The sequence below is a fragment of the Ovis canadensis genome, chromosome 6, assembly GCF_042477335.2.
Source record: "Ovis canadensis isolate MfBH-ARS-UI-01 breed Bighorn chromosome 6, ARS-UI_OviCan_v2, whole genome shotgun sequence".
In the NCBI taxonomy this organism is placed as follows: Eukaryota; Metazoa; Chordata; class Mammalia; order Artiodactyla; family Bovidae; genus Ovis; species Ovis canadensis.
Window position 1 is genome coordinate 120196889 of NC_091250.1, and position 18431 is coordinate 120215319.

The 18431-nt window shown below is 45.6% G+C and overlaps 1 protein-coding gene and 1 non-coding gene across 2 annotated transcripts in view; both read left to right on the forward strand.

Moving 5' to 3' along the window:
- The window catches only part of EVC2 (EvC ciliary complex subunit 2), a 157839-nt gene that overhangs the window by 92900 nt on the left and 46508 nt on the right, over positions 1–18431 (forward strand). The window contains exons 12-15 of the mRNA XM_069593234.1: positions 1202–1377; positions 4144–4303; positions 11639–12093; positions 16633–16837. Of these exons, the coding sequence (XP_069449335.1) occupies positions 1202–1377; positions 4144–4303; positions 11639–12093; positions 16633–16837 (996 nt within the window). The remainder of the gene's footprint in view (positions 1–1201; positions 1378–4143; positions 4304–11638; positions 12094–16632; positions 16838–18431) is intronic.
- Positions 10266–10368, forward strand: LOC138443064 (U6 spliceosomal RNA). Its single transcript, XR_011257990.1, has one exon. It is a non-coding gene; the product is annotated as a U6 spliceosomal RNA (small nuclear RNA).

Below are 18431 nucleotides of genomic sequence, written 5' to 3' on the forward strand. Positions count from 1 at the left end.
TCTTCACTGTCTGGAGAGTGCAAATCCTCAGGTGTTGGACCTGGAGAGATTAAAGCTTTTGTGTGGAAAGGGGACTGTCCAGGGCCTTGTATGTTTCTTTTTGAAGAAGACATTGAACCTCCGAGTAACCCATTGCATGGACAGTATTTCACCAGGTGGAAAAGAGACAGCAGAGCCAGTCTGTGGGATTATACACTAAGGCTGATGTTTTAATTACTGCAGGTCTCATTTCTGCTGATTGAATTACGGTGCTACTGGTTGAAGCTCGATTTGCGAGACAGCCTCTACTGAGCTAGAGCACAGGCCCAGGAATTAGATGGCTGAGGTTCAAAGCCTTGCTCAGTCGTTTACCAGCTGTGTGGACTCAGTTTCCTCATCTGTGAAATGGGAATAATAGAATCCTCTCCCTGGATTAAGTTTGAAAAGATGAGAAACACTCTGGGTCCAGTGCCAGGCCCAGAAAAAGCACCCAGTGTGTTTTAGGCTATTATTACTCTTGTGTGCTTGCTTGGGTTTTTATGCATTCTGTAAATTCTAAGAACTTCTTGCTACTCTGACCAGACTCATCTCATGTGCTCGGTGAATGTGGGGGTGCTGGGGTCAGAGCCAGTGACGATTTATCCCAGAACTTCAGCACCTGACGTAGTGCTGTGTTTGGGGAACTTCAGAGGTGTGACTGCATGTGGGTGAAGGACACCTGAGTGAAATATACATTTCATTCCTAAGACAGCAAAATTGTTTTGATAAGACTTTACCATCCAGGTCTTGAATGCACTTTTCAAAGCCCTTCCTTTTTTTTATAATTTATCTTTGAAATTTATTTTTAATTGGAGGATAGTTACTTTACAATGTTGTGTTAGTTTCTGCTATACAGCAATCAGCTATAAGTATGTATATATGTATGTATGTATATATATATATTCTCCTCCCTCTTGAGCCTCCCTCCCACCCGTCCCTTCCCACCCCTCTAGTCATCACAGAATACCAAGTTGAGCTCCCTGAGGTATACAGCAGTTTCCCTTTCCTATTAGTATGTACTTTCCTCTAAGCCTTTGTTCAGGGCTGGGAATTTAAGGTATTCATCTCGGGGCTTCTATTTCTGTGTATTTTCTTCAGAAAGGAAAAGTAATATTTTAAATGACTAGAAAGAATTTTCTCTAAATTTTAATTAGGCATGTTTTCTCGATTTTCTTTTAAACAGGAGAGTGTCGAAGAGTTAATGGACTTTTTCCAGGCTAGTAAGAGATATCATCTCAGCAAAAGATTCGGCCACAGGGAGTACCTGGTCCAGAATATCCAGTCGTCAGAGACCCGTGTGCAAGGCCTGCTGAGCACTGCGTCTGCTCAGCTAACCCTCCTCATCCAGAAACATGAGAGGTAAGACTCCTGAACCACCCCATGTAACGCAGATAAACAGCCTTCCTCCAACATTCCTCGTAGAGACCATCTGCTGCTACTGCTGCTAAGTTGCTTCAGTTGTATCTGACCCTTTGTGACCCCATGGACTGTACCCGCCAGACTTCTCTGTCCATAGGATTCTCCAGGCAAGAGTACTGGAGTGGTATGCCATGCCTTCCTCCAGGAGATCTTCCCGACCCAGGGATGAAACTCACATCTCTTAATCTCCTGCATTGGCAGGTGGGTTCCTAACCACTAACACCTCCTGGGAAGCCCTAGAGACCATCTACTTCTGTTCATTCATCGAATGCACTGGCTACTTGACTTATTTCTTGAGAATTCTCTAGCTAGAAGAATCCTTTGCATGATAGAATATTTAACATGTAGTCAGTAGTCGAGATGACTTTACAATGAGCCAACATGTTCCCATCATCAACTTCAGTAGGTACCAACTTGTGGCCAATCTTGATGTAGCTGCTCATCCTGACCCTGAGTCATTTTAAAGCAAATCCCCAGCATTTCATTGAGGCATCAGTGGTGGAGGCCTAGAGGCACTGGATGGTCAGGACAGCCTGCTTCTCCTTGAGCTCCAGCACACTGCTGGCTCTTGCATTCACCTTTGTTTTTTGTGTTTTGGGGATTTTTTTTAACTGAATTATAGTTGATGTACAGTGTTGTGTTAATTTTAGGTGTACAGCACACTGATTCAGTTATACATGTAAATGAGTGTATGTGTGTGTATATATATATATATTCTTTTTCAGAATCTTTTTTTATTGAATTTTTATTTTTTTAATAAAAATCTATTTATTTTAATTGGAGGTTAATTACTTACCAATATAAGTTATTACAAAATATTGAATATAGTTCCCTGTGTTATACAGTAGGTCCTTGTTGGTTATTTATTTTATATATAGTGGTATGTATATGTTTATCCCAACTTCCTAATGTATCCCTCCTCTCCTCCCCACTTTGGTAATCATAATTTTATTTTCTATATCTGTGAGGCTTTTTCTTTTTGTAAATAAGTCCATTTGCGTCTTGTTTTTTTAAGACTCCACATGTAAGCACTGTCACATGATATTTGTCTTTCTCTGACTTACTTCACTTAGTATGCTAATCTCTGGCTACATCCTGGTTTCTGCAAATGGCATTGTCTGCATTATTTCCTTCTGTTTATGGCTGAGTAAGATTCCATTGTATATGTGTATGTATATACCACATCTTTATCCATTCATCTGCCAATGGACATTTAGGTTGCTTCCAAGTCTTGACCTTTGGAATTAAGTATATACACATAGATGCTTATCTTGGATTCTGGGTATTTTTTCTCAGCAACGTTGGGGTACCATGAGGCCAGGTAAATGGTGTTAATCACTATAGCTTCTAGCCCCTTGACAGCATTTCTTCTCAGCTAGTCTTTGAGACTCGTGAGTGTCACCAATGAAATTTATTCTTTGTAAGTTACAAGCTCTAAAATGAATAGGGCCATGATGATTAGGTTGGTTTTCTTAGGACAACCATGGTTTTGTGATTGGTTCTACTATCTAGCTAATTGTATTAGGACTTTCCAGCTCTCTTGCCATCTTTAATGAGGATTCTGTAAAGTGCAAATTATATGAACACTTCCCACCTAAAGATGCTAATGAATTTGTCACTGCAGTGGATTTGACATTCCTGATTCATTTTCACTCTAGTGAAAGAAGCAGCTCTTTGCCTTGAGCAGAAGCTCCAGACAGCTGGTTGTACTGTTGGGAGCAGTTTCCAGGGAAGTATATTACCTCTGATTTTTAAATCCTATTTTAGTAGGTTGGCACAGATATATTTCTGAAATGTGTATCTATCGTTCATTCAGGAAGCTTCCATGGAGAATTTACTGTGTGCCAAGCAGGGGCTTCGACCAGGGGTGCAAACAGACTGGAAACAGTAGTGGTAATATTGACAGCATCTGGAAAAACAGATCCAGTGAGATATGTTTGAGGAATTGGCTCACATGGCTTGGAGGCTGAGAAGTCCTCTCCATCTATAAGCTGGAGGCACAGGAAAGCCAGTGGTGCAATTCAGCCAAAGGCCTGAGAACTGGGGAAATCCCAGTCTTAGAGAAGGAGATGAGATGAGATGTCCCAGTTGAACAGCAAGGCAGGAAAAAAGGGGAGAATTTCTTATTCCTCCACTTTTTATTCTATTCAGGCCCTCAGTGGACTGGGTGATGCCCACCCACACTGGGGAGAGTCAATCTGCTTTATTGAGCCTACCCATTCAAATGCTAATCTCACAAGAAAACATCCTCACAAAGATACTCAAGCATGATCCTTGATGTGGGCACCCTGGCCAGTCTACCTGATACACAGAGGTAATCCTCACACTGAGCTTTCCCTGATTTATCTCTTGGACTTTGCTTGTTCCATTCATGTCACCAGGAGGTCCTAGTCCATCATTTCCTCCTGGAAGATTCTATTTGTTCCACTGTGGTCCTCTTGAATGTTACGTTCTCCAAAAACTCTTCCCCAGTTTCTGCCCTAACAGGTGATGTCTCTTGTGATGTTGAGCTTCCTCTACATGCCTCTAAAAAAGATGATCTTTCCCTTCCTGCAGTTTAGTAATGTCTTAGCTGCCCGTTCTGATGATAGAGATTTCTCAGATACAAACCAAACTAATATGGAGATAAACACTCATCAACAGCACATTCAAGCTGCAGGTGAGTTTGGACAGTACATCAACTAACTCGGCCTCTTTTTCATCTAGAGCAGGCTACTTGGATGAAGATCAGATGCAAGTACTCTTGGAGCGGGCTCAAACAGAAGTCTTTTCTATAAAACAGAAGTTGGACAATGACTTGAAGCAGGAAAAGAAAAAACTCCACCAAAAACTAATAATTAAGAGAAGACGAGAGATGCTGCAAAAGGTATATAAGGAATTATGACATTTATTTTTTGCATAATCATTGTGAACACCTACCAAGTGCCAGGTTCAGTGCCAGGCACTGCCATCAGAAGGCTAGGATCCGAAGGGTGACTGGACAGGCATCCTGAGGCACCATCTGCAGTTGATTGGTAGTGACTCTCTGGAATGCTGTCATAAGGCTTCGGTGGGTCCCATCCAGCTCAGCAAAGCTGAGGGTTGTGGTAGATTAGTAATGTCTGCCAGGACAAGAGAATAGCAGTGCTGGTTCCAGTGAATAATGACTGGCGGCTACTATAATGTTTATGGAGTGTTTACTTAGCATTGTGCTAAGTGTATTATGTATCTTACTTAATTGTTTTATTAACCCTGTGAGGTAGATACTACTATTTTCTGTCTTTTTTCTGATGAAGACATTGAACTTGAGAGGGCTTAAGTGTTGTGATCCGTTTGAGCTACTACAGAAAATAGTGTAGACTAGGTGGCTTATAAAGAACAAAAATTGATAAGTCACAGTTCTGGAGGCTGGAAGTCCAAGATCAGGGTTCCCGCAAGGTCAGGTTCTGATGTAGACCCTCTTCAGGTTGCAGATGATAGACTCCTTGCTGGTGGAAGAAGACAGAAGGGTGGAAGGCGAGGAGGGAACTCTGTGGGTGGGTGTGGGGCCTCTTTTGCAAGGACACTAATTTCGTTCAGGGGGCTCCATCCTCATGCCCTAAGCTCCTTTCCAAAGCTTCCTCTCCTACATCCTCAGAACACATGTTAGGTTTCAACATCTGCATGTTGGGGGACCACAAGTGTTCATATTACAGCATTAAGTAATGAGGTCAAGATCACATGTTTAGTGGGACTGAGTTGTGGGACTGAGTCCAGGACTGTGTGACTTAGAGTCTCAGCCTTGCCCTTGATGCTAACCTGCTCAGCTGTTTGCCCACCTGGAGAGGGGCAAACACCCTGTGCTGTCTTCATGCTCCGGTAGCACAGAAGTCACCATCACCTGGGGAAGGCTGCACAGAGCACGTGCAGCTGAACCTGAGTCCTGGGGACAGGGAGCATCTGATGTGTGCAAGACAGGAAGGACACTGCAGGTGGTGGGCAGGCATCTTGTTCAAACGTAAAGGATTCAGGCAAGGGTGCCCTGCTGTGTGTGGAGCTCCAAGAACATGAGGATTGAGAGGGCAGGGGCTGGGGGAGGCACGGCCAGGACGCAGCACCTCTTCAAGGAAGGCAGTGTGCTGGGCTGACAGCTGACTTTCAGCCGAGGACGAGGGAATACTGAAGTGTCCCTGAACACTGAAGTTTTCAGGAAAATTGATCAAAAACTCAATCTCTGTGCACCAGTGCCGAATCAAATCTCAGAGACAGAGTTTTGGGTGAAATAGAAAAGCAAAGCTTTATTGCTTTGTCAGGAAAAGGAGGACACAGCAGGCCCTTGCCCTAAAAAACTGTGTCCCTACCTGGGAGGATTTGGTGAGGAGTTTTATAGCTATACCTTAAGGGCGGTACTGCTGATAAGGATCAGGGTGTGTGCAGGGCTTGCACTTCTTTAATCTGGCCTCAGGTGGTCTCTTGATAAGCAGGTTAACTGTCATCCTCTCTGAAATGAAGAATGCTAACATCTTCCATAGTCTTCCCTAGTGGCTCAGAGGTTAAAGCATCTGCCTCCAATGCAAGAGACCCAAGTTCAATCCGATGCTGTTAAAGTGCTGCGCTCAAGATGCCAGCAAATCTGAAAAACTCAGCCGTGGTGACAGGACTGGAAAAGGTCTCTTTCCATTCCAATGCCCAAGAAGAGCAATGCCAAAGAATGTTCAAAATACCGCACAATTGCACTAATCTCACACTCTAGAAAAGTAATGCTCAAAATTCTCCAAGCCACACTTCAACAGTATGTGAACCGTGAACTTTCAGATGTTCAAACTGGGTTTAGAAAAGGCAGAGGAACCAGAGATCAAATTGCCAACATCTGTTGGGTCATACAAAAAGCAAGAGAGTTCCAGAAAAACATCTACTTCTGCTTTGTTGATTACTCCAAAGCCTTTGACTGTGTAGATCATAACAAACTGTGGAAAATTCTTCAAGAGATGGGAATACCAGACCACCTGACCTGCCTCTTGAGAAATCTGTATGCAGGTCAAGAAGCAACAGTTAGAACTGGACGTGGAACAACAACAGAGTGGTTCCAAATCGGGAAAGGAGTACGTCAAGGCTGTATATTGTCACCCTGCTTATTTAACTTACATGCAGAATACATCATGTGAAATTCCAGGCTGGATGAAGCACATGCTGGATTCAAGATTGCTGGAAGAAATATGAATAACCTCAGATATGCAGATGACACCACCATTATGGCAGAAAGTGAAGAAGAACTAAAGAGCCTCTTGATGAAAGTGAAAGAGGAAAGTGAAAAAGATGGCTTAAAACTCAACATTCAGAAAACTAAGATCATGGCATCCGGTCCCATCACTTCATGGGAAATCGATGGGGAAACAGTGGAAACAGTGGCTGACTTTATGTTCTTGGGCTCCAAAATCACTGCAGATGGTGACTGCAGCTATGAAATTAAAAGACACTTGTGCCTTAGAAGAAAAGCTATGACCAACCTAGACAGCATATTAAAAAACAGAGACATGACTTTGCCAACAAAGGTCCATCTAGTCAAAGCCATGGTTTTTCCAGTAATCATGTATGGATATGAGAGTTGGGCTATAAAGAAAGCTGAGCAGCGAAGAATTGATGCTTTTGAACCGTGGTGTTGGAGAGGACTGTTGAGAGTCCCTTGGACTGCAAGGAGATCCAACCAGTCAATCCTAAAGGAAATCAGTTCCGAATATTCATTGGAAGGACTGATGTTGAAGCTGAAACTCCAATACTTTGGCCACCTGATTCGAAGAACTGACTCCTTGGAAAAGACCCTGATGCCGGGAAACATTGAAGGCAGGAGGAGAAGGGGATGACAGAGGATGAGATGGTTGGATGGCATCACGGACTTGATGGACATGAGTTGAGTAAGCCCTGGGAATTGGTGATGGATAGGGAGGCCTGGCATGCTGCAGTCCATAGGGTCGCAAAGAGTCGGACACAACTGAGCAACTGAACTGAATGTCTTCCATTAGTTGGGAGTTTCAGTTCTGCAGAAGAGCTCAAAGATACTGTTATATGTATCCCTTGAGGCAGAACCAGGACCCTGCCCTGTGGCTGCATTAGTGTTTCTTGACTGCTCCTCCCTGTCTCCAGTCCCCTCCATTCCCTGATTAGAAACTGTTTGAAAGGTTTCAGTGCCCAGGAGCCTCACAGGGTCCTGCTTGGTTTCAGAAGGAAGATCAGATCTGGAATTTAGGAAGCTCAATTGAGCAGCCTGTCAGATAGAATTGAAGGAGCCCTAAGGTACAGACCTATGGGAGGCTCTAGCACTTGACCAGATCAGAAGTGATGATGAGACCATGTCCTGAGCATGGGAGCAAGGACAGATTCAGGAGATATGAGATGTCAGGATGACATAGATGGCTGTCAGGATGACGTAGGTGGTACCATTCAGGAAGGAAAGGGAAGCAGAATAACTTAAATTGATTGATAGAAACTCTACTTTTATTACCGAATGTTGGGCCCAACAGGAAGCTGTGATTCTTATCTCAGCCATTGAACTCCACCCCAACTTCAGCATTGCCTCATTTATCTCCATTGGCTCAAGGATCAAAACAATGGAGTTTATACCCATATTTCTCTGATGGTCTGGCCTGGTTCAAGGTTAGGATCTGCAAGGATGGATGAACTGCAGAGATTCCAGTGATTTTCCATGAGCACAATTTCTTACAGTTGCTTTTGCTAAATCTTGTGAGTGCCACAGGGTCGGAATGCCACTCTGCAAAGGCAAAGGTTTGTGTTGTATCCTCAGCACTGAGGACATGTTGCAGGTTCTTAACCAGTATTTATAGAAGGAAGGAATTGACACTCTCAGGTCACCTGAACCCACCAACAAAAGATATGTTTGTGCAAAATAGAACCCAGACTATCTGCTGGGTACAACTATTATAGGCTTTTCTTTTTATTTCTTCCATGTAATGAAAAGCTGGGTGTGCAACCCCATGGACTATACAGTCCATGGAATTCTCCAGGCCAGAATACTGGAGTGGGTAGCCTTTCCCTTCTCCAGGGGATTTTCCCAACCCAGGGATCGAACCCAGGTCTCCCGCATTGCAGGGGGAATCTTTACCAGCTGAGCCACAGGGAAGCCCCATGGGTACACTATTATAAATAACACTGTGATTGACATCTCTGTGCATGTCAGCTTTTTTCTCATCACAACGCCTTTTATACCTTCTATTATTTCTTCCAGAAATATCCTTTTCCCATCCTCACTCGACTGAGGTATGACCTCATCCCTCAGGTCTCTCTTGGGTCTCCTTTATTTTTTAACGTTTTTAAAATTCATAGTAGCATAATTATAGCAAATATAATTACATTTGATGGTGGTTAGTCTTTTTTCTTTTCCATTATAGTTTATCACAGGATATTGTATGTAGTTCCCCATGCTATACAGAAGGACCTTGTTGTTTATCCATATAGATCTTCTTCTTTAAAAGACCTCTGTGACCTCCTTATTTAAATTATCTCTCATGGATCTCAGGGTTTTTTTCTCTGAGAATATCTTGATTTTCAGTTCCTATGTGCCTGGAATGTGGTAATAATAATAGCAGACATTCATTGATGCCTACTCTGCACCAGGCCCTTCTCTAAGAGCTACCTACACATTTTATCTGAGGCAAAACAAGAACTGCAGCCCAAGAGGCAGCATCTCTGATATCTCTGAGAGGCTGCTCCAAAGCAGCAGTGGGGGAAGGTCAATATATAAGAAATTAGTGAAGAGGGAGTTCAGTACCATTAAGCACTCATTTTACAAAAGGTTTATTGTTATCATGAGGATCTGATGTCACCATGAAGGGATTTAGTGCTTCTCTAGACAGGAGGAGATGCACGGGTTGAGATAATAAAATCTGTTTCTAAAAACATCCGACTATCTAAAGTCCTGTCCCACCAGATTCCCTGGAGCACAGAGTGTCTCACTCACCCTGAACTCCGTCAGGGATGTTGAAGTCAGCAGCCATAGCAGCATGGGCTTCAGTCTCCGTAGAGGCGGGTGGCAAATGCCTTTGTTGTTCAGTTGGCAACGTTCTTGCTAAGTGCCGATTTGTAGTTGACTCACGTCTTGAGCATCTCATTGACTCCTCACAGCTACTCTATGAAGTAGATTCTATTATTATTCTCTTCATAGTTTAGGCGCTGGACACACAGAGAGGGCTAGACATTCATTTGGGTTAACTCAGCTTGTAAGTGGAAGAGCCAGGATTGGAACCCATGTGGTCTGCCTCTTGAGCTTTACCTACTCAATAAATACATGTTCAACAAAAGTCAAGCAAATGAAGTTTTCACTACATTTTCAGTTATTTTTAAAGTCACTTAGTCGTGTCCGACTCTTGTGACCCCGTGGACCATAGCCCGCAAGGTTCCCCTGTCCATGGGATTCTCCAGGCAAGAATACTGGAGTGGATTGCCATTTCCTTCTCCAAATTTTCTTTTTTTGGGGGGAACACGTATCAGCTTTATTAACTTACTTAAAAGCCATGAAACCTCAAACAAAAGAGGCAATGCTTAAAGTTCAGCTGGATGAAGCAAATTAAGCCTTTTCCTTTGCCTGGATCCTCACCATAAATCTTGCCTTTGAATTATCAAATTTCCCACCCCTTGCCTTAGGAATATTGTGATTAATATACACAGAGGCAGATTTTGTCTAGTCCAGGAGGTGAGAGCAAGAAAGAAAAAATACTGTTTGAGTGAAGAAGGTGGGAAAAAGATGCCCTGGATCCTTCTTTGAAACACATAAAGATGATCACATTTTACTAAAGTTCAATCAAGTTATGTGCTATTCTCCTTTGGGGAGGATGTGTTAAGGAGATAGAGTCTTGTGGTTGCTTTGGCAGCACATACACTAAAATTGGAATGATGCAGAGAAGATTAGCATGGCCCCTGCATAAGGATGACATGCAAATTCATTCCATGTTTTTTTTTTTTATAGCTGATTCACATTGTTGTACAGCAGAAACTAACACAGCACTGTAAAGCAATTATACTCCAATTAAAAAAACATTAGTCATTAATCCTGAACACCACGTACAATGAGAGTTACTGGTGTATTTAATCTACCACATTTCTAAAGCATACTATCACTCCTATTAATATAAATTTAAGCTAGCTATACTGGTTTGGGGCTTTCCAGGTGGTGCAGTGGTAAAGAACCCACCTGCCAGTGCAGGAGGCGTAAGAGACCTGGGTTTGATCGCTGGTTTGGGAAGATCCCCTGGAGGAAGAAATGGCAGCCCCCTCCAGTATACTTGCCTGCAGAATCCCATGGACAGAGGAGCCTGGTGGGCTACGGTCTTTAGGGTCACAAAGAGCTGGACACGACTGAAGCGACTTCACGCACATGTGCACACAAACTGCCTTTTCCAAAGTTAATGTACTCATGAGGAAATCTTGAGAACTTTAGTGAAGTCACCTTTCCACAGCCCCTGGTGCTAATCCCAGAGGTCAAATAATTGTTTTGATTGAGAAAAACACAAACATAACCAAAGAAAAAATGACTGAGGCAAGAGGAAAAAAAGAATCTTAATAGAAACATCCTCTCTTGTTGTTTAAGGCTTGACTGTGGGGAGAAATCAATAGTCCTTCCAACTCTGAACACACTCTTGAAGTATTTCTCTCCTGTTGGCCTATTTGCAGAAAAATGTATTTGCTTTTCCTTTTATTTCTTCTAGTATTTACAATAATTTTTAAATTTTTAATTGAGGATAATTGCTTTACAAAGTTGTGTTGGTTTTTGCTGTACAAAAAAGCGATTCAGCCATAAGTGTGTGTGTATATAAACATATGCCTTCTTCCCTCACACCCCAGCCTGCCTCTCTAGGTCAGCCTCGAGGGCCAGGCTGGGCTCCCTGTGCTGCACAGCAGGTTCCTGCTGGCTGTCTGTTTTACACATGGTGGTGTATATATGTCAGTGCTACACTCTCAACTTAGCTGGTTTTAGAAGAGCAAAGCACTCATTCAAAGTAACTGTTCGGTAGTTCCTTTCTCCTCTGCTGCTGTCATACTTTGGCTCTCTCCATTGGTCTTTGAGAACATCAGTTCCTTTTTTTAAAGAATAATTTGCCAAATGTGCAATAGTTGGGGAAAGGGCTGTTGATGTTCTGTGCCTCCTGCAACTATATCCCAAAGTGTTTTCTTGAGGGCTGTAGCAGCCAAGCCCCACCCCCCTGCTAATTGTCCTCTCTGGAATTGCTGGCAGCACAAGGAACAGCGGAGGGAGCAGCTGTCCATCGCTGAAGCCTCCGGGGCCGCTGAGGATGCCAGCCAGTACCTGGGCCAGTGGCGGGGCCTGATGGCCGAGCACAGCGCCGCCCTGGAGGAGCTGCAGGAGCGCCTGGACCAGGCTGCCCTGGACGAGCTCAGGGCCTTGACCCTCTCACTGTCCGAGAAAGCCACGGAGGAGCTGCGGCGCCTGCAGAACTCAGGGATGACCCAGGAGCTGCTCAAGCGTGGGGTGCCCTGGCTCTTCCTGCAGCAGATCCTGGAGGAGCACGGCAGGGACCTGGCGGCCCGGGCCGAGCGGCTGGAGGGCGAGGAGAGGGACCGGGGCCAGGAGGGCGTCCAGAGTGTGAGGCAGAGACTGAAGGACAACGCGCTGGAGGCCTCCACGGAGGAGCAGGCGGAGCTGAGACACTGGGAGCACTTGATCTTCACGTGAGTCTTAATCCCTGTGTGTCGCCCCTCCTCCTCTGTTCCCATTGGTGGGGGAGGGATTCCACCTGCTGGTTATGGGCATAGCCAGACACATGCCACCTGATCCTGAGACTGAGATTTAATGTGGCCCAAAGAGGGGCTTTGGCCACCTGATGCGAAGAACTGACCCATTTGAAAAGACCCTGATGCTGGGAAAGATTGAAGGCGGGAGGAGAAGGGGGCGACAGAGGATGAGATGGTTGCATGGCATCACTAACTCAATGGACATGAGTTTGAGTAAACTCCAGGAGTTGGTGATGAACAGGGAGGCCTGGTGTGCTGCAGTCCATGGGGGTCGTAAAGAGTCAGACATGACTGAGCGACTGAACTGAACTAAAATAAAGAGGGGCTTTGGTTGTATGATAGATGCCAGCAAAGCTTTGGCAGCTGTTCGGGGCTGGTACATCAGACTGGAAACTGGAGGAGCCTCAAACACCACCCACATGGGGCAACAGAAAGGAATGAAATGTGGGCAGTGTAGACCAAAAATCTGGGTTTAATCCCAGCACCAGCACCAGCTGTCTGAGTGTAGACAAGTTACTTAACCTCCCTGAGCCTCATCTTTCTTGTCTGTGGAATGGGATGACAATGCTCTGTCATTTATGGTGCGTTGAGTAGCACATGATACTATTGGGTTGTTAGAAAGTGAAGAAAGCGTTTTATAAGAAGTCAGGAGGTGAATTTTCTAGTTCTGATTCCATGACTCAGTGATACTATCAAGGATTCAGCCCTCAACATCTTTAGCTCTGCTATACTCAATGTGCTGCCTTGATCCTTGGGCTCATCTCTTCATGGTTTCATGATGGCTGCTGCAGCTCCAGGTGTCACACACATCATCTCTTTCTAACATCTGTGGCATTGATCTTCCCTATCCTATTGGGCAGGACTACATCATAAGTCCATGCCAAACTGTTCACCTGCTAGGAGGCTGAAAAGGCCATGATTGTCTTAGACCAGAGGGCCAAGACTTTTTCTTTAGGCTTCGAGGATTACATGGTTTCTGTAGCAGCTATTCAACTCTGGCTGCAGCATGAAAGCAGCTACAGACAATCTGTAAGTGAACATGACTGTATTCCAATAGAACTTTATTGGCAAAAAAAACAGTGGGCCAGATTTGGTCCAGAAGCCACAGATTGCCAATCCTGCCTTAGACCACTCAGGATTCCCTCCCTCGGGCTACTAAGGGTGTTTATATCTCCAACATTGTTGGAGGGTAACCCCTGTAAACAAAAGCTGAGCTGACAAGGGACAAGGAAGTGACTCTAGATTAGACCGTTAGATCACCATCTAGCAAAATGCCAACTCCCAGCATTGATGAGGTGTTACATGAGCAAGTATGTCAATCTTTTAACACAACCTTTGATCAGAAATAAGTGGATGGTAAGAGGTACCTGCTGTCATCACTGCTATCATTCCTGTGCAGGAAGAACTCAGATTATCAGGAGGAGAACAGACACACAGGTAGATGATTGTGATGAGCAAAGCAGGATCAATTAACCAGGTGATCGTGTGGAGGATCAGGATCTTTACCAGGATAGGAAGGAGGTACATTTTGGGTGGTAGACTCTGAGCTGGTACAGAGCCAGAGATGAGGGGACCCTACCCACTGGTGCTGTGCTGAGAGGAGGCAGGACTGGGTGGTGAGCAGCTTGGTGGGTCCTTGTCTGGGTGTGAAATGGGGAGACCAGTCTCACTGCACAAAGAAACAAAGTCAAAAGCCCCACCAACAGCACAGTGGAGAGAAACAATAGCCCCCACCTCCCTAGTCTATTTATTTAGAGTAATAGAAACTGTTAACGTATAATGGCATAGTTGTGGGCATTTGGCTATAACTTAGTGCTACTTCCTTAAACCAATGGACCCACCAATCAATATTCCATCAAGTTGCTTTCTCTTTGAACAAAGCCATCCAGAAAACCCTATTCAAGCGAATAAACAAAACCAAAGCCCTTTGACCATTCTTTCCTCAGTGTGACCATTCTGTAGTTTAACTTGGATCTTAGCCGCAATTTCAATTCTGAATCTACAGCTCTTTTGATTAGAAATGGTTATATTGACATAGGACATCCCAGGTGGCTCAGTGGTAAAGAATCCATTTGGCAATGCAGGAGATGCAGGATACATGGGTTCAATCCCTGGATCAGGAAGATCCCGTGGAGGAGGAAATGGCAACCTACTCCAGTATTCTTGCCTGGAGAATTCCATGAACAGAGAAGCCTGGTGGGCTAGAGTCAATGGGGATCGCAAAGAGTTGGACACAACTTAGCAACTGAGTATTTACACACTTATTGACATAGGATCATAGAGAGGGTATTAGGGGTCAGGGGGGTGGGTAGGGGAAGGAGTCCCTCCCAGTATATCTGCTCAGTCTGTCTGTCCACCTCCTCTCTTGAGCCCCATGCTGCTTGCTTGACATCTGTGGTCTTCTCCACCTGCATCAAAGCCTGGGCTCTCCTTGAACCCTTTCAGGGACACCAGATAGCAGAGCATCATTCTGCAACGCCCTTCCTTCCTTGATGGCAGTGACATCCATGGAGCAGGGTCCTCTGGGATTCTGTGATGCAGTGTCTCCTCCTTAAATGCTCTCCCTGGGGACTGACCCTGCACCCAGTGAGGAGAGGTCCCAGGTGTTGTGGAGAGGGAGGGTGTCTTGGTGTGGATGAAGTGACCTCTCCCTTCTTTCTCATCTCTCTCTTTCTTATGGTTCTGTCCTTATTTAGCTTACAGTCTTTGTTAGTTTTTGTTGACTTGAACAAACAAGATGCTGTCTTCTCCAAGCCCATACAAATCAGACCCTTAAATGTCACTTCTTATTTGCACAAGCTGTTCTCAGCAGTAATTATTCAGCTCAATCTGCATTTTACCAAAGTCTCTTTGCTCCATCCAACCTGTTTGGGCTGGCTCTTTAAAGTCTGTGGATTGGACTTGACATTCCCATTATCAGATGGTCACCTTCTTCGCCTTCATTTGGTTCCATTTTGCAGGGAATATTACTAAAGCCGCCGCTGATAAAACAGGAAAAGAGAAATCTTACTTTTCTATCAGAAAACCTCTATGATTTTCCCTAGGGTTAAAGAGGGTCAACTCACAGTACACACAATGTGGGTCTGCTTATATACTTGCTTATTTAAGACTCTAAAAGGTTTCAGCCTTTATTTCTGAGGCATTAAGTAGAAATAACTTTGCACAGTAGTTCGGAAACATGTTTTTATACGTTTCCTGATTTCAAACGGGATGGAGTTGCTGTAAACCTAGTCTGAGGAAGTGAGAATTAATCAAGACGCATATTTTACCAGCGAAAGCATGTCTTTAAGACCTTGTTTCTAAACTCCTGCCTGGACATTAAACTCCTGCAGGGCAAAGACAGTCTCCCGTGTTTCTGTATATCTTGGTGCCTACCTAGCTGAGGATCAAGACCAGACCACCCAGCACATGTGTGCATGTTCAGTTGTGTCCGACACTTTGTATCCTCACAGACTGTAGCCCACCAGGCTCCTCTGCCCATGGAATTCTCCGGTAAGAAGAGCTGGAGTGGGTTGCCATTTCTTTCTCCAGGGAATCTTCCCAACCCAGAGATCAAACACTCATCTCTTGCATCTCCTGCATGGGCAGGTACACTCTTTACTGCTAGGCACCACCTGGAAAGTCCCTAGGCCACCCAGGGAAGAATAAAGACTCCGATTCATTTCAGAATTACTTTCACCTTAGAGGCCACATAAGCAGCAAATATGTGGGGCAAGGATTTCCATGAAGGAAGGTACAAAGGAGCAGCTGTGGTTTCCTTATGTGCTTCAGAAGAATTGGTGGGTTCCATGAAACCCTGTGGGCTTGAGGCCTTCAGACTGCTTCTGGCTGGGGGCCCACATCAGCTCTGATAGTCTTATTCTGTTCCCAGGAGAGAACTTTATAGCTGAGCCGAAATTGCACACCCCTCCATGGAAATTTGGGCCTGATAGACCTGGCCCTGGCCTCCCACAGCAATGTCCTGCAGGTATTTCCAAATTTTAAAGCATCCGCAAAGTGTATTTTCTGCAGCCAGTGCTGATCAGACATTGCCAGAACAATCAAACAGATGATATGGTTCCATGTCCAATGCAATATGGTGGCTCAGTGGTAAAGAATCTGTCTGCTAATGCAGGAAACATGGGGTCAATCCCTGGGTGGGGAAGATCCCCTGAAGAAAGAAATGACAACTCAGTCCAGTATTCTTGATTAGAGAATCCCTTGGACAGAGGAGCCTGGAGGGCTACAGTCCATGGGGGTCACAGAGAGATACAACTGAGCGACTGAGCATGCGCACACACACACACCAACATGGCACATACTAGGTGCTGAAGAAACCCTTGTGGAATGAATGCCTGATCCAGGAGATGGCGGGTGTTTCCGGACATGGATTTGACTAATGGAATTTGAGCTTTGAGTTTCCACTTTCCCATCCCCAGCACAACCCACCCTGTCGTCTTTTTTTGCAAGAACAGACCACTCTTCTTGCTTTTCCAGGAAGCTCTGCTCTTCTGCCTTCTCCCTGTCTGAAGAGGAGCTGCTTGGGATGAGGCAGGAAGTTCACGGCTGCTTCGCTCAGATGGACAGGAGCTTGGCCCTCCCCAAAATCCGGGCCCGAGTCCTGCTGCAACGATTCCAGACGGCTTGGCGAGAAGCAGAGTTCCTGAAACTGGACCAGGCCGTGGCCGCCCCTGAGCTGCAGGTAGGATGGGCGTCTCGGGGCCTCGTGCTGGCAGAGGCAGGGCCTCCTCCAGCTGCTGAGGCTGTAGAATCCAGCTCCACTGCCGCCCTTAGCCCTCGCCATGCCAGCATCGGGTATTCGCGGAACCGCCTTAAGTTCTGTAGTGGACACCCTGGTACCTGCCTTAGCACTGTCCACCAGCAGTTATGAGTCTCCAGCACTCATGGTTAACAGGTCCACCCCTCTCCTGGGATTTGATTGCCCTTGGTGGTGGGAGCCACCCGGCCTGAGAGGTGACTCTCCCTCCTGCTCCCTCCCTTAGCCACAGCCAGTGACCCACGCAGGAGGCTTGTGTAAGTGGCATGAGGAAGATGCTCACTGCAGCTCAGGTGGAAAAGGGCATCTCTGATCCCAGAGCTTGGAGGGTGATTGACAGATGCCTGTGTGGGCTAAGTCATTTCAGGCGTGTCTGACTCTTTACAACCCCATGGACTGTAGCCCGCCAGGCTCCTCTGTCCATGGGGTTCTCCAGGCAAGAATACTGGAGTGGGCTGCCATGCCCTCCTCCAGGGGTTTTCCTGACCCAGGGATCGAACCCGAGTCTTCTGCATTGGCAGGTGTGGTTTTTACCACTAGTGCCACCGGGAAAGCCCTGACCTGCCTACAGTGAGCACCTGTTATGTGCCACGGAGAGGCAGCTCTTGGGTACTGGGTTTACTTCGGAGCCCCCCGTGTGCCAGTCAAGGCCAGAGCCCCCCACCTTACCTAGCCCTTTCCTCCTCTGGTCCTGGTTCCCACACCTCCTGTGGCTTGCTCTGAACTCCTCTCTCAGGAAACAGCGTTCACCCCAGTCCCTGCTGTCTCTGGCTCTGCCTCTGGGGAACCTGGCCTCTACAAGGCCTTTGAACTTGCTGTTTCCTCTGCCAGGAATATCACAGGGCCAACTCTTTGCTGTTTCTTCACATCTCAGTTCAGATGTCATCTACACAGAGGTCCTCCCTGAGCCCTATCCAAAGTCATCACCTCCCCAAGCATCCTTCAGAATGCTGTGTTCTTGCTTCTTCGTAGAATTGATCGCTATTTGGAATATCCTGTTTACTCAGTGTACTCACGGTCTGTGCACCACCGCCCCCACCAACAAGCTCCCTGTGTGTAGTTCCCATTCACCACTCCATCCCAGCATCTAGAATATGCCTGGCTCATAGTAGGTGTGCAGTGAGTGTTATTGACTGAACCAACCAACCACCAGATGTGGGCAGAGTGTGGGGGCCTTCCCTTGAGGTGATATCACATTGAGGTTGAAAGCATTTCGCATCACTTACACTTCTGTTAACTCAGCTGTGGTTAACAGCAGGGCTGGGAGTAGATGTTCTGTCCCCATGTTACAGATGAGAAAACTGACCGAGAGGAAGTGAATTAATTGACTGAGGTAGGACAGAGTGGAAGGACTGGTCTTGGAGCCGGTGCTTTCTGACTTTAAACCCAGTGCTTCTCCTTGAGGAGAAAAAAAAATGCAGCCACATCCTTTCTGAATAAATTCAGTGAACAGAACCAACTTGGAAGATTTTACATCATTTCACATTAGAAAAAGAGGCTTCCCGGGTGGCGCTAGTGG